We start from the raw sequence: 15,713 nt of genomic DNA, 5'->3' as shown, positions 1-15,713 counted from the left end.
CTCAGGTGTGGGAAAAATACAACCGATGGTTGTAGGCCTCGTTCCTGCTGCTAGCGCAGGAGAGGAAGTTAACACTGTCCGTCATATTCCTCCGGGTTAAACCGTTCCACCCTCCGTGGCTATTCCTGATCAAACAGATGGCTCCTGTAGCTGCGTAGCTGCCTGGGGGTTAGTCCTGAGGCTTAGTCCTAGTCGAGCAGAATTGGTTCACGGCACTATCCATGCTGAATTCAGGCTCTGTTCAGACGTAGAAAATATCGTTTTTATCCCTTTTGTTCGCAAAACATTTCCCGTCTCCAAGAACAGTGTTTTTCTTCCGGGATAATATTCCGTCTCCTGAAACAACGTGAAATGAAATTCCAGACCGCAAAAAGGAACAAATCAGGTCAGCGTCCCAGTCCTCGGCGCTTCAGGAATATTTGTATACGTGTGGACAGAGGCTTAGCCCCTGTAGCTAATCTTCCGTTTTTAAAGGTGATATTTAAGTAAGGAAATCTGGGTGATCGATGTATCAGACCGGAGCAGAAAGATCTGAGACATGTTGATATCGCAGAACTGGTAGGGAGAACCCGAGGGTCGGACCGCCCTCATTTTCATACGTGATGACCTCCAGATGTCATCATTCGACCGTGCAAGTGGCACGTATTCGCACCTCCGTGCTAGACAGCTGTGAAAATCTCGAGGAGCACCGAAGAAACTGAATTTCACAGTGAGCGACAAGGAGGGCTTTTTAGGCTACAAGGAAGACCTGCTTCAAGACTCTTCTCTGTTCTGGTGCCTATGTGGAGGAACGAACGACAGAACTTCCCCTAGATGTCCAAACAGCTGGCGGTCTTTAAACCTACCTCTTTCTGAAGTACTTACATTAGCACTTTATTTAAAAAAAAACCACACGTGTCGTCTAGGTGCTTCTCTTACTGTATTCCTGTCCCAACAGAGTGTTAAGTCTGATGACCGTTAGTCCGTGACCTAGTGAACCAATATCAGGACGTATTTATTAATAGACACTCTGGATAAGCACGTCTGCTGCATGGCGTTAACGTAGATGTAAATGTAAAGACAGTTACCTCACAGGCAGCGCGCTGACGGAGGATCCCGACTCCCACAGGTCCAGCTAAAACGACTAACGGGTGTTAAAATAACACTCACAGCTGAAGAGATGGCTGTGTGACAGATGCACTTATTGCAAATATTACATCCCACTTCACTTTATTCTTTATACACTTCATACACACACGAGAAAAGTCATTCATAACCGTAACATGATGAAAACCCACATCTCTCGACATTCAGTCCCCGCTCAAGGACACGGCTCTCACGTGAACATGGCTAAACCGTTACCATCGCTAAAGCACTCTCTGCCTAAATCACACCACAATCCAGAATCCTCAAGAGCTTGAGATCTCTCCGAGTGCTCTCTTTCAGAGAGAGAGAGCGAGCGAGCGAGCGAGAGAGAGAAAGTAGTCAATCTTTCTTTGTGTGTGCAGCAGGAGCATGAATGGGTTATATTTCAGACTAGTCACTGTTCCACGTCATACAGCTGCAGGAACAGTGTTAGGACTGAAAGCCTGGACTGCAGATCCAGATTCCCCATTCTAACATGTCTGAACACGCTCATCATGAAGAGTTTCTCCGACACTCAGCTCTACGCCAGCGGCATTCTTCTAAATTCATGCTAGCGATCCAGGCAGTGTCAGAATTTAATCAGGATTAGCCTTGAGGTCCACTCCAGTGTGGGTCTTTTGTGAGATGCTTTTCTGCTCAGCGCAGTTGTAAAGCGCGGTCATACATGTTTAATACATTTTTCTAGAGATTGTTGCGTGTGAAAATATCAGGAGATCAGCAGTTTGAGAAGCACTCACGCCACGCTCAAGGTCACGGAGATCACTTAGAACTTTCCTCATGCTGAAGTTTGATGTAAACATCACCTGAAGACCTGTCTCTGCACGGTTTTATGCACGAAGATGCTGACACCACCATGATGTGGTCGATCGAATAAGTTGAGCAGGTGTACGGGTGTTCCTAATAAAGTCTTCAGGTATATATACACCGTATATTAACAAATATAAAATATCAAATATATATAAACACACATTAGCTGTCGATCTAACTAGCACACGTTACTGTACGTGTTTATGTGTCTGGGTTCATGTGTGTGTGTGTGTGTGTGTGTGTGTAAGTTTGCCCTTCCATAACTGCTAGCTGCTGCAGCAGAAGTTGCTTAATGGCCAGATGGCATAAAGCAAATGAGTTGGAGTGAGAACCAAGTTTGCATATTTATGAGGCTTTTATGAATAATTAATGAGATGGAAATAAAAACTGAAGTGGATAGAGAGGTGTGTGTGTGTGTGTGTGTGTGTGTGTGTGTGATATGTGCAGCGTCACTGAGTCATTAAATCTTTTTTATCCCCCACTTGAGTTCATGAACAAACAGATGAACAGAGAGTTACAAGAGAGTTTAATAGGAGAGAAAAACAACCCCTGATAACGGTGAGGGTTCTCTCATCCGTCTTTCCTCGCTGCTCCTTCCCCAGCGCCGTATTAAACAGAACCCCAGCGTAGACGCGGTGGAGATGTCGGAGCGTACACGTGAGACAGACTAAAGCGCTAAAGCGCCGCTGCATGTCTCTGTCAGTAGAGAACGGCATTGTGGGTAATGAAGGAAAAGTGAAACTAGAACGACCTCGCTCGATTCTGAACGCGATCTCATGACGCGTGTCATTCACGAGCACACGTTAATAATAAATATGCAAATCGTCTCCTTTAAGGGGCAGGATCAGCATCCGTACCCTTCTGATGCGTACCCTCTTTTTGTACAAAACTCTAAACGAAAGCTTTAAGCTCTTTCGAATGAGTTGATCTCATGAGATCAAGATGGCCGCCTTACAGTACGTAATGTTACTGGATTATTTTACTTTCACAGACATCTTTATATATATATTTAAAAAATCTGATTAAGGAAAAAATCCTAACAGTTCCAGAGAATCACAATTATTACATTCATTTAAAAACCATCTGAAATCACTTAACCCCCCCCTCTCTCTCTCTCTCTCACACACACACACACACACTTTTGTTACGGTCGTGTTATTACATTTAATTTGTTTTCTTTACACCTGTGCCAGCAGCTCTCCCACCTGATCAGTTTCAATTCACCTCAAAAGCGCATCGGGCGGATGAAGGACATTTCTCTGGTGTGTATGTGTGTGTGTGTGTGTGTGTGTGTGTGTGTGTGTGTGTGTTAGTGTGTGTGGGTGTGATCCTTCATCCATGGTATAAAATCTGACACTGAAACCTAGTAGTAATAGTGACTAGATCCTCTACAGAACACACACACACACACACACACACACACACACACACACACACACACGTTTTTTTGATGTCCGAGTTTTTAGCCCAGTTTTAACAGTGGTCATTCTTCAATCTGAGAGATGGGGATCGAGGGAACGACAGAGTGGGAATTTGGTGCTTTAAAATAGTCCGTGGTGTTACATGGCCGTCTCGCTCCGCTCCGCTCCTCTCCGCTCCTCTCCTCTTAATCTTTCTTTCCCCCATCACATGAGATTCATGTCGCACGCAGCAGTCATGATTAACAAGTGTTTCAATCCAACCCCAGCCATTACAGGCTCACAGAACACGAAACCCTGATGAAAATCGGCTGCATCGCATGCGCAAGTTATGATTTCGTGATCCAGTTAAACCCCGTGCACAATTAACCCCTGATGTTCAAAATAAAATCAATATTTTGCGGCCTGTCCGGTCACTTGCTGCGCGGTTTTCTTTACGTACGGCTTTACGTACAGGACATGCTGGATCAAGTGCTATTTTACACGCTGCGAAATAACCGTGGCGTGTAGAAGCCATATCTCATTAAATTAAACCAAATATTGCTGTGATTAATGTGGAAATTACTACTAGGACTTTTTTTTTTTTTTTGCAGCAATTTATTGACAATAAAACCTACCACAGTCTTATTACATGCTTATTTAAATGCTTGCATAAAAAGCTTGTTTAAAATGATATGTTACATCGTATTACAGTAAAAATTATTCTTAGGCTTAAAGGCAAGTGCTTATCTTTAAAAGTCTAAACATGTCTACTCAAGGAGCGCCGAAGCGTGAAATACATGCAGAAGATTTAATTCAACTTTTTAAAAAAAAAAAAAAAAGAATCAACGTAAGAACACAAAGAACGTTTTCTGTATTTTATATATAGAGGTATATTTTGAACCTAAGTTCCATTTTGAATTAAATTGGAACTGGAATTAAATATGAACACCTTGGACGGTACCTTTATAATATTTCCAACAAATGGACCGCATTTATCGATCAACCTGAACCAAACACCGATCAACCGTACATCACCAATCACCTTCCTAGCATTTACATTTGGCCACACCCACAAATCACAACAGATGGTAAAGAGAGCTGAAAATGAGAAAATGGCGACGGAACGGCGAAAGAGAACGTCCTAGCTGCAGCGTGCACCTAAACGCCTTCTTCTTTTATAGGGCGCCGTTACTTTTTGCCCTCGTTTATAGATTTGCCTCGGAATCGTTTTCTTTCGAGTCAATACGAAATGTGAATTTCACAAAACGTTCACTGGCACGTAATAGAAATAAACGATCCATAAGGGTTGATTTGAACGTGATCTGATTGTAAAATCCACAGGAACTGGGCGAGAATTTAGACGATTCGAGGGTCGTATAGTTGTACGTATAAATTTGCACGTCAGCAAGGTAGGGTATATTCATGCGCAGGATTGTTGCTCGGGCAGCAGCGGTGGGGAACGTACTGAACCGTGTGAACGAGTCAGCCTGGGGAAAGACGGTTGAGAAAATGACTCACGGGGAACCAAGGGAGAAAGGCGTGGCGAATATCAACTGCGGCTGTTCAGCGTGTGTATCGTCCCTAAGAGCGCAGCTAATCTGATTTGGGCTTTGGAAACCGATTGCAGAGCTGCCGGTCTGCATTTCCTTCACACACTATAACCTGCTTCTGTCTTTCAAAAACCACCTCGTGTCTGTAAAATGAGAGAAAATAAACAAACGTTGTTTTATTTAACTGGGCAGAGTATTAGGAAGGCAAATAAACAATGACAATGACAATATATGACAATTATCGCTGGTTTAATTTAACAATACGATCCACTTGATCCGGTTTAACAGCGCTCGAGCTCTGAGCTCATGACAGCGTACTGTGTGTGATTTTATATACCGATGTGTATTCTTAGGAAGTTGTTTTTTTCTTGATACACAGCCTATAGCAGACATGTCTAATGATTGTAAATGTAGTGAAGGCAGTAAATGTAAGAACAGACAGCAGGAACAGTAGAACATCTACAGAGTGGTAAGAATACCAGGGCATGTTATACGACTGTGTTCGTAGATGAGGCGCACCACCATGCCTCATCGAGTACTCGATCCAGAAGACAGCATTGTCTAATGGTTTTATTGGCACATCTCTGTGGAGTCTGGAGAGTCTTTGCATGTTTTCCCGGTATGAAGGGTCATGGAGCACTTCGTTCAAAGTTAAAAGGAAGGAGTCTTTGTCCACAGTTGCGAAATTGACATTTTTTGCGACTCCCTTCACCCTCATTTTTGAAAGATTGTCAGGCTGATCCCAGATGAGTCCGAAACCAATGATGGGAACTCCATGATAGATGGCTTCCTGAATTCCATTGGTTCCACCATGAGCTACAAACGCCCTGGTCTTAGGGTGGCCAAGGAGATCATTTTGGGGTATCCAGTCCATTATTAAGGTATTGTTCCCCACAGTGGATGGTCTGTCTCCTTTATATCTCCAGATCACTTTTTGTGGAAGTTCTGAAAAAGCCTCAGCTATTGAATTGGCTACATCATGAGGAAGCTGACCAACCATAGTTCCCAGCGACATGACAATGACGCCATGATCACCAGAGCTCTGCACAAAGTCCTCAAGATCCTGTGGAAGAGGTTTGGATGGTTTGCAGTGGAAACCACCAACGTAGACAACGTTTGGCATAGTAGGGCGTGGAAATTCAAAGATAAAATCAACTCTGAAGAGCCACAGATCTGCTCCTTGGACTAATTCAAAGTAGTCTACCCCTGGACCAAATATCTTATTACACAGTTCATTGTAGCTTGAAGCTATAAAATATTTAATCTGTAATTCAGTGACAATGTACATGACAACATTTACCACTCTCTCAAAAAAGCTCATGTGGTCCGACAGCTCTAACATTGGCAATGGTACATAAGAAAGGGGTGAGGGAGCGATTGCAAAATGGCCCTCACCCTTTATTGTCCACCGAACATTAAAGACAAGTGGCAGGTTGAGATAATGACCTAATATGGGGCCACTCATTATCACAGGGTCAGTAATAAACACATCAAATTTGGCATCTCTCAAGGACTGCATTAGTTCCTGGTCTTCAATCATGCTGATCACCATTCTTCTCTCTTTCACAATCATTTCAAGGGACATGTCCCACATCTCCTTCTCCAGTTTCAGGCGAGCCCACATGGAACCCTCCCTCATAATTTCCAAGAGTCTACTTATAACATTCTGCATGAATTCTTGATCAAAAAGCGCTGAGCTTCCTAAAGTGATGGAAGTGTACAACGGGGACGTTTCTTCAATGTACCAGCTGTCCGAAGCTCGCATGACTGTAATGTTGTGACCTTTGGCATGAAGAGCCTCAATCATGATTTTCATGTTGATCCAGTGGCTGCCATCCACAGGAAAGAGCAGAATGTTCCCAGTATAGACTGAGGCTACCAGCAGGGGGAGCAAGACCAGGCCAGAGTTTCGCATTTTTAGTCCATTCATCGCAGCACCTACAGAAACAAACAGAATGCTAGAGATAAGAACAATGAAAAATACAAGTCTCTTTAATTTTAAACAACAAACTACATCGCACATACTTTACTTCAGAGAAATAATATATACAGTGCCTTGCATTAGGAGTGTATTAGTCAAAGATGCAACCAAGAGGCCAAGGGTAACTCTGAAGGAACTAGCTAGATCCACAGCTCAGCTGGCAGAGGCTGTTCGCATCACAACCACAGCCTGGACAATTTAAGTGATGAGAAGATAACTATTATTGAAAAAAGCTATATGACATCTCTTTTGGAGTTTGCTAAAAAGGCATGATGGAACAAACGTGGTGGGAAAAGGTTCTCTGAACTAATGAGATCTAAATTTTTGGCCTTGGCACACAGCACTACATTTGGTGGAAACTCAACACTGTTCATCACCCTGAGAACACCATCCCAACTGTGAAGCATGGTGGTGGTAGTTTAATGTTATGGGGATGTTTCTTATCAGCAGGTACTGGAAAACTGGTCAGGGTTGTGGGTGAGATGGTCCAGACCAGACCTCAAGCTGTTTGAGAATCTGTGTGCAAGACACCAACAACAACGCTGCCCATCCAATCTGACAGAGCTCGAGCAATTTTTTAAAAAAGAACGAGGGGCTGTGACGCGTTAAGGCGAAACCCTACAGGTGGACAGAGTAAATATTTAAAAGCAATAGACATCCCATTTAACCTATACTGATGATCTTTCAGGTATTATTATATTTGAACTTTTTTATTATTTTTTTAATTTACAATCCTTTATGTAAACGATGCTTCATCTAATGAAATACGCCCAAATTCGTATACTTATTACAAAACAAAAATCTAGTCTTCTGATAATTTTAGAAGTAAAATGTTTATTTCACTGTGAAGAGGCTTTCAAAAACATTTGCAGGAAAATTGTTTGAAAATGATTTCTTTATTGCTAAAAATCACAAAAATGCTATACTCTTTTACATAATACATATTAATATATAATCCAACATACAGTAAATCCAACAACAAGGTACATTTGGTGAAATTCCTCTGTAATAAGCTTCTAAGTAGGGATAGGAATGAATATGTAGAATTTCATGAATTCAGGTCATCCGGAAATAGAGATTTGGCTAAATATATTCTACATACTAGAACATAATGTAAACATTTGAATCGATCTGATTTATTATGCACAAACTAAATGAAAAGTTTGGTGATAGAAATCACCAATGGTCATTTCGAATGATTATTGGAAATTACTATTCAATAGTCAAACGAAGTGAAAAATTCAGACACACCATAGACATGAGCACTTAAGCCAAACAAGTTCATTCAAGTGTGTGTGAAAAAGCAAAGAGCATGCACATCCAGGACACAGATGAATGAATTACTCTTTTACTACTATATTATACCCTTACGTTCACGAAAAGTGTTCTTAAATCAAAGATCAGGAGTGTGTTTAACTAAGACATGCCTCCGCTTTGGTCAAACTCCATCCTGCACATGAGAACCCCACCCAACTTGTGTTTACAGGAAGTGGTCTAGACACTGTCTAAAAACCACGTCTTATACTCAAGAAAGCTCTGGCAACTTCAGAGGCGTAAACTACACACAGGTGATGTTAATCATCTGAATGTGGAGCTCAGAAAATTCACTTAAGTACATGCAGAACCCAAATCTGAAGATGAGGTACTGCTCCCACGTAAATACTGATGTACCTTTTGGACTTAAATTGCCATGTCTGAATACGGCCCTCAGCGAAAATCCCAGTTTCAAGATGTTTATTTATTCTCAGGGGAATAGTTTACATAACTGTTTAAATTGTCAATTGTACATTTACAAAGAACATGTACACCATAAAGCCAAAAGTATATGCACCCCTGACCATCACACCCGTATGTCGTTCTTCCCCAAACTATTACCATAATGTTGGAAGTATACAATTGTAAAAGGGGAAATAAATCTGGAATGGGATGTTCAACAAGTGCACCTGGACGTGATGGTGATGGGTGCACAAACTTTCGGCCATATAGTGTATATTGAAAATTCTATTCTATTCTAAACATTACCTGTTAGTCTTATGCTTAAGGCAGGTTCTCGGATATTTTTAAGCAATGTGTATTCTTAGGAAGTTGTTTTTTTCTTGATACACAGCCTATAGCAGACATGTCTAATGATTGTAAATGTAGTGAAGGCAGTAAATGTAAGAACAGACAGCAGGAACAGTAGAACATCTACAGAGTGGTAAGAATACCAGGGCATGTTATACGACTGTGTTCGTAGATGAGGCGCACCACCATGCCTCATCGAGTACTCGATCCAGAAGACAGCATTGTCTAATGGTTTTATTGGCACATCTCTGTGGAGTCTGGAGAGTCTTTGCATGTTTTCCCGGTATGAAGGGTCATGGAGCACTTCGTTCAAAGTTAAAAGGAAGGAGTCTTTGTCCACAGTTGCGAAATTGACATTTTTTGCGACTCCCTTCACCCTCATTTTTGAAAGATTGTCAGGCTGATCCCAGACGAGTCCGAAACCAATGATGGGAACTCCATGATAGATGGCTTCCTGAATTCCATTGGTTCCACCATGAGCTACAAACGCCCTGGTCTTAGGGTGGCCAAGGAGATCATTTTGGGGTATCCAGTCCATTATTAAGGTATTGTTCCCCACAGTGGATGGTCTGTCTCCTTTATATCTCCAGATCACTTTTTGTGGAAGTTCTGCAAAAGCCTCAGCTATTGAATTGGCTACATCATGAGGAAGCTGACCAACCATAGTTCCCAGCGACATGACAATGACGCCATGATCACCAGAGCTCTGCACAAAGTCCTCAAGATCCTGTGGAAGAGGTTTGGATGGTTTGCAGTGGAAACCACCAACGTAGACAACGTTTGGCATAGTAGGGCGTGGAAATTCAAAGATAAAATCAACTCTGAAGAGCCACAGATCTGCTCCTTGGACTAATTCAAAGTAGTCTACCCCTGGACCAAATATCTTATTACACAGTTCATTGTAGCTTGAAGCTATAAAATATTTAATCTGTAATTCAGTTACAATGAATATGACAACATTTACCACTCTCTCAAAAAAGCTCATGTGGTCCGACAGCTCTAACATTGGCAATGGTACATAAGAAAGGGGTGAGGGAGCGATTGCAAAATGGCCCTCATGATATATGGTCCACCGAACATTAAAGACAAGTGGCAGGTTGAGATAATGACCTAATATGGGGCCACTCATTAGAGCAGGGTCAGTAATAAACACATCAAATTTGGCATCTCTCAAGGACTGCATTAGTTCCTGGTCTTCAATCATGCTGATCACCATTCTTCTCTCTTTCACAATCATTTCAAGGGACATGTCCCACATCTCCTTCTCCAGTTTCAGGCGAGCCCACATGGAACCCTCCCTCATAATTTCCAAGAACCTGCTTATAACATTCTGCATGAATTCTTGCTCAAAAATCGCTGAGCTTCTTAAAGTGATGGAAGTGTACAACAGGGACGTTTCTTCAATGTACCAGCTGTCCGAAGCTCGTATGACTGTAATATTGTGACCTTTGGCATGAAGAGCCTCAATCATGATTTTCATGTTGATCCAGTGGCTGCCATCCACAGGAAAGAGCAGAATGTTCCCAGTATACACTGAGGCTACCAGCAGGGGGAGCAAGACCAGGCCAGAGTTTCGCATTTTTAATCCATTCATCGCAGCACCTACAGTAACGAACAGAATGCTAGAGATAAGAACAATGAAAAATACAAGTTTCTTTAATTTTAAACAGATTCTATGGACATTTTTTATCCCATGCACAAGTGATTACGAACGCTATTATTGGAAAAAAAAAAACACATATGAAATCTCATTTGAGAAAAAGTGACAAAGTGTGGCCTTGGCACAAAGCACTACATTTGGTAGAAACCCAACACTGCTCATAACCCTGGGAACAACACATTAGGTAGTTTCACATAGTGGGGATGTTTTTCATCAGTAGAGACTGGGAACCTGGTCAGACTTCACACCTGTATGTCACGTTGCTGCGAACCCGTGACTACAGTTCCCAGAGTGCAGCGCAAACTACAAACATGGCCGACGAGGACTACACTTCCCATATCCCATATCCGCACCTTCGCCTGAGTTCTGATCATGGACACCTACACCCAATCAGACACACACTCACACACATAGGATTTAAGCGAAAGTGCGTGCAGTACTAGCTTGCGAAGCAAACACTCGGCAGCCTTGTTTCTGTCTTTGACCAAGCCTCTGCGTTCGATTAAGGATTACCCTGGTTCACGGATTCTGTGCTTTGTTTCTTGACCACGATTCTCTGCCCGAGCCTTGTATTGTCCGTTTGCCTGATCGCCTGCCTACTGCCTGCTTTACAATTACGCCTTCTGCCTGATCCTCACCTTCCGAAATCTGCATCGCCTGCGCTTGCTACCGTCTCAGGTACCGTAACAGATTACTTCGCATAACTATGGAAGCAGCGGGCGCCCCAGAATGGTGTCAATTTATTGACGAACAGAATAAAGATATAAATGTTCAACAAGATCAGATATCTCGCTTAATGGATGCGAGTGGCACTCCTGTCTCAATCCATGCTCCCCGCCACGTCGCCAACTGCGCACATTCCACCACCGCCGCCTGCGTACTTTCCGCCACTGCCGATGCTGGAGAGATATGCTGGAGAGCTGGAACGATGTTAGGGGTTCCTGTTACAATGTTCTCTGTTCTTCGCCAGCTACCCAGAAATGACCCGTAAGATCATGCACTTCCTGGAGCTCTTAACCAGATGTGCCTTTTTATGGGCTACCGCAGTGTGGGAGCGAGAGGGCGGCACCATCCCATCGCTAGAGGATTTCATTACCCGTTTCCGGCATGCCTTTGAACATTCGCCTGACGGATGGGAGACAGGCCAGGAGCTCATGAAAATCATGCAGGGCACTCGTGATGCTGTGGAGTATGCCCTGGAGTTTTGTACCATCGCGGCGCAGAGTGGGTGGAACGAACCGGCCCTCAAGCCAGTGTTCCGTCAGGGGCAGAATCCCGAGCTGGTGAAGGAGTTGGCCTGTCGGGATGAACAACTCTCCCTTGATGCGCTTGTTGACCTCACAATTCGGCTGGACCTATTACGCCAGACCAACCGCTCCGTGCAGTGGGAGCCCAGGCTCCCCAAGGCAGGAGCCGCAGCAGAGCCCATGCAGCTTGGTCAGGCGCGGCTTCATGAGGAGGAGAGAGAGAGTAGTTGCCGAGAATTCAGCTGCTTTTACTGTGGACAGGCCAGCCACCTTGTCCGCCAATGCCTGCTCAGAAATCCGTGACCCTCCGGGGAGAGCGGGGACAGCCGACCCCCACACCAAATGGTGAGTTCCATCCACACACGCACAACTCATGTATTCGTGGTACCTGTCAGGGTTGAACACTCAGGGGTGTCTACTGTGCTCACAGCGCTGATCGACTCAGGAGCTGCCGGCAACTTCATTGACCAGAGAGCCCCACTACACCCGTCCCAGTCACAGTTCCTCCGAATATCATGACCTCAGGGAAGTATTCAGCAAGGAGAGAGTGAGCGGATTACCACCACACCGCACCTACGATTGCGCAATCGAGCTCCTTCCGGGAGCCAGTCCACCGTGAGGTCGTGTGTACCCTCTCTCCCAAGCCGAACATCGGGCTATGGAGGAGTATATTCAGGAGGCCCCCGCCAGTTTCTTCTTTGTGGAGAAGAAGGGAGGGGGCCCTCAGACCATCTATAGACAACTGGGGCCTAAATCAAGTATCTTTTAAATACCGTTATCCCCTGCCACTAGTACCTGCAGCCCTCGAACAGCTAAGGTCTGCGACCATATTTACCAAGCTGGACCTATGTAGCACATGCAACCTGGTCCGCATATGGGAGGGGGACGAGTGGAAGACGGCATTCAGCACCACCTCGGGGCACTACGAGTACCTGGTCATGTCGTATGGACTCGTTAACGCCCCCTCAGTGTTCCAATGTCTTATTAATGACGTCCTGAGAGACATGCTGGGGAGGAGCGTCATTACATACATCGATGACATCCTTGTTTACTCTGCGTCCCTAGAGGAGGATATCGGCCAATGTCCGGCAGGGGTTGTACCGCCTCCTGCAACATCAGCATTATGCAAAGACCGAAAAGTGTGAGTTCCATCGACACACGATCTCCTTCTTGGGGTATGTTATCAGCCCGAAGGGGGTCACCATGGACCTACTTAAAGTTCAGGCGGTGGTAGAGTGGCCCACGCCGCGAACCGTCAAGGAGTTGCGATGGTTCCTCGGCTTTGCAAATTTTTACCCACGTTTCATTTGAGGGTTTAGCACCATAGCGCACCTCCCTCTTACGTGGCCCCAGCCGCCCAGGAGGCATTAAAAAAGCTCAAGAAAGCCTTCACCATGGCTCCCATCCTCAGACACACTGACCCCACCAAGCCCTTTTTCGAGGAAGTCGAGGCAAGGGAAGACTTGCATCAGGTTGCTTCCATGTTCACCACAAAGGATTGTCAGCATCATTGCATTAGACCAATCACATCACTCTGTGACAACACACATGATCACTTGAAGACAAGGCCCACACTGTATCATCTTTCACCTGGAGAGATCTCTGCTGGAGCAGGCCTGAGCCCCAAATTCCACTTTCTCAAGAAAAGAAATGAGTTATCTATCATGTGATTTTGTGACTATTTTCTAAGGAAACAAGACAAAAAGAGAACTAAAAGAATATGAAGAGAAAATATTACTTGGATAGACCCAGGCAGCAAGGCCTGTCTGTTCTGCAAAGAGAACTGGCTGGAGGTATAGTGCAAAAAAGCAAGTATTTTTATATTGTGCATCACCAGGAATTATGATATCTGTGCTGTTCCTAACATCCATTGAGGTATAACATTCCAAATAATTGTGCTAACGTTTGGCACTTGCACTCCCACACAAGTAGTTAGTTGCGTAACTGGAATCAGGGCTCTCCTGCCCATGACAGCAGATCATTCGGATATTCTCTCAGACTCTCTTTTGGCTATTTCTTATCAGTGCATTTCCAACGAGTCTCAGAGGTGCTCACACTGCTTAATTCATTGGCCAGAAAATCAGATATGCTTGAAAATAGCAGAACCTCGCAGAAACATTCACAATACGCACGTGGTCACAGTGAGTAGTCACAGAGTCGGGGGAGTGGGAAGGTGGTACTAGACTTTGAGCCCTGTTGACGACCAGGAAATCTGTGCTAAAATTAAACATTCTGCCAAAGATAGACTGCAGTGGTTCAGAACCTGAATGTGTTGGAACAGTCCAGTCAAAGCCCAGAACTCAATCTCATGTATATATATATATATATATATATATATATATATATATGAGCCCTCTTCTGTTGGATTTTGATGTAGGCTTTGAACACATAGATTTGAGCCACGCCCAGACGAACATGACCGACATCTCAAAGTAACACATTCCAGTGCCCCGGGGGGGGGGGGGGTATTAAGGGGGGTGTATTAAGGCACTGTGTAATATATATAATGTGAAAATATGAACTTTAAAGATGTAAGATATGGGATGAATTCACTAAACAAAACTACAAATAAGATAAATAAATTTAAACGTCACCTCATTGCAAGTTAAGAACGATTGTTAATCTCATTTAGTACAAAACAAAATGAAAGGTTTTTTTTTTTTTTAAATAAATCTGATAATAATCACTGGGAATGATCATTCCCTCAGGCACTTTGTATTTTTATTTAAAAATAAAATGCAAAATGCATAAACACAAATTTATAGTGTATGAAGTTATTACAAGAACGTCCCACAAATCAATTCTCTTACAAAGTCACAGTTTCCTTAAAGCATTATTCCACAATCTAATCAAATCACAAGGCAGACGTACCGTAGACGTGATCTCACACGCCGAGCAAGTTCATTCCAGTGTGTGTGAGAGAGCAAAGAGCATTTACTTTACTTCAGGGAGCTCGATTAATCAATTACTCTGACCATAGCATGGGGGGGGATGGGGGGGGGGGTTTGACCTGGTAGAAGTCTGAACTTTGTATAGATATTTCCTCCACATATGTCGTTTACATGAATTTTTATCTTTTCTTTTTAAGTTAATAAGTAGCCCAGTGTGAGGGAAAACATTAGCCAGACACTCCCACTGCTATCAGTTCATTATACAATAGGAAAATATCGGACAGCCGTTATGACCTCCATCACAGTTCCTTCAGATTCAGAAAAACAAGTTCTACAGTTTAAAACAAACAAACAAACAAACAAACAAAAAAAACAGTATTGCAAATTTAGGGCCTTTGCCTTTTTTTCTCAGCTTCAAATCCTTTTTAGAGTCAAAAGTCTAATTAGAACCTGTAGGTGTTTTCCCAGAGGAACGACCTGCTGTTCTGATTACTTCTCCTCGATGCTCTGCTACTGTTGTTCATTTTCTTTGACTGGTTCTTAGCTGTACGTGGAACCCTTTCAGATAAACACTCTGTTGTAGGTTATAACCTTTAAGCATTTCTCCAGAGGGACAACTGAAAGCATAATCCAGAGTCTATCCCGGGAACACCGAGCACAAAGCAGATGAAGATGCATTCAGCTGATCTACAATGCGTGATTTGACTCTTGTTTACTCTGAATAAGCCTGCCCTCTAGAAGATCTGATCTTACAGATCTGTTGTCTTGGTAACAGCTACGACCACGACTTCGAAAGAACGCACAAATCCAGCTCGGTATTCCACGTATGAATGGCAAGCTCTAAAAAGGATGTGAAATCCAATCAGTTATAGAAAAGTCACATGAACTTCACGTAAAAATTCACGTGTGTTTTTAAGACACTTTATACGTTTAATAATAATTAATAATCACAATTTTTTTTATACATGATTCATTCATTTTTCACGTA

At 43.3% G+C, this 15,713-nt stretch overlaps 2 protein-coding genes across 2 annotated transcripts; both read right to left on the bottom strand.

Moving 5' to 3' along the window:
- Positions 1-5,033: 5,033 nt before the first annotated feature.
- Positions 5,034-6,897, bottom strand: LOC128602177 (UDP-glucuronosyltransferase 2C1-like). The gene has a single exon (XM_053615790.1). The coding sequence runs from the start codon at positions 6,810-6,812 to the stop codon at positions 5,232-5,234; it is 1,581 nt and encodes a 526-aa protein (XP_053471765.1). The 5' UTR covers positions 6,813-6,897; the 3' UTR covers positions 5,034-5,231.
- Positions 6,898-8,784: 1,887 nt separating this feature from the next.
- On the bottom strand, positions 8,785-14,734 carry LOC128602176 (UDP-glucuronosyltransferase 2C1-like). The gene is made up of 2 exons (XM_053615789.1): positions 14,706-14,734; positions 8,785-10,529 (listed from the first exon to the last, which is right to left on the bottom strand). Exon 2 carries the CDS (start codon positions 10,519-10,521, stop codon positions 8,941-8,943), a length of 1,581 nt encoding a protein of 526 aa, XP_053471764.1. The 5' UTR covers positions 10,522-10,529; positions 14,706-14,734; the 3' UTR covers positions 8,785-8,940.
- Positions 14,735-15,713: the final 979 nt, after the last annotated feature.

This window comes from Ictalurus furcatus, chromosome 26, assembly GCF_023375685.1.
Source record: "Ictalurus furcatus strain D&B chromosome 26, Billie_1.0, whole genome shotgun sequence".
Classification (NCBI taxonomy): domain Eukaryota; kingdom Metazoa; phylum Chordata; class Actinopteri; order Siluriformes; family Ictaluridae; genus Ictalurus; species Ictalurus furcatus.
The sequence above is the reverse complement of the archived record's forward strand: the minus strand, read 5'-3'. Positions and strand labels throughout refer to the sequence as shown.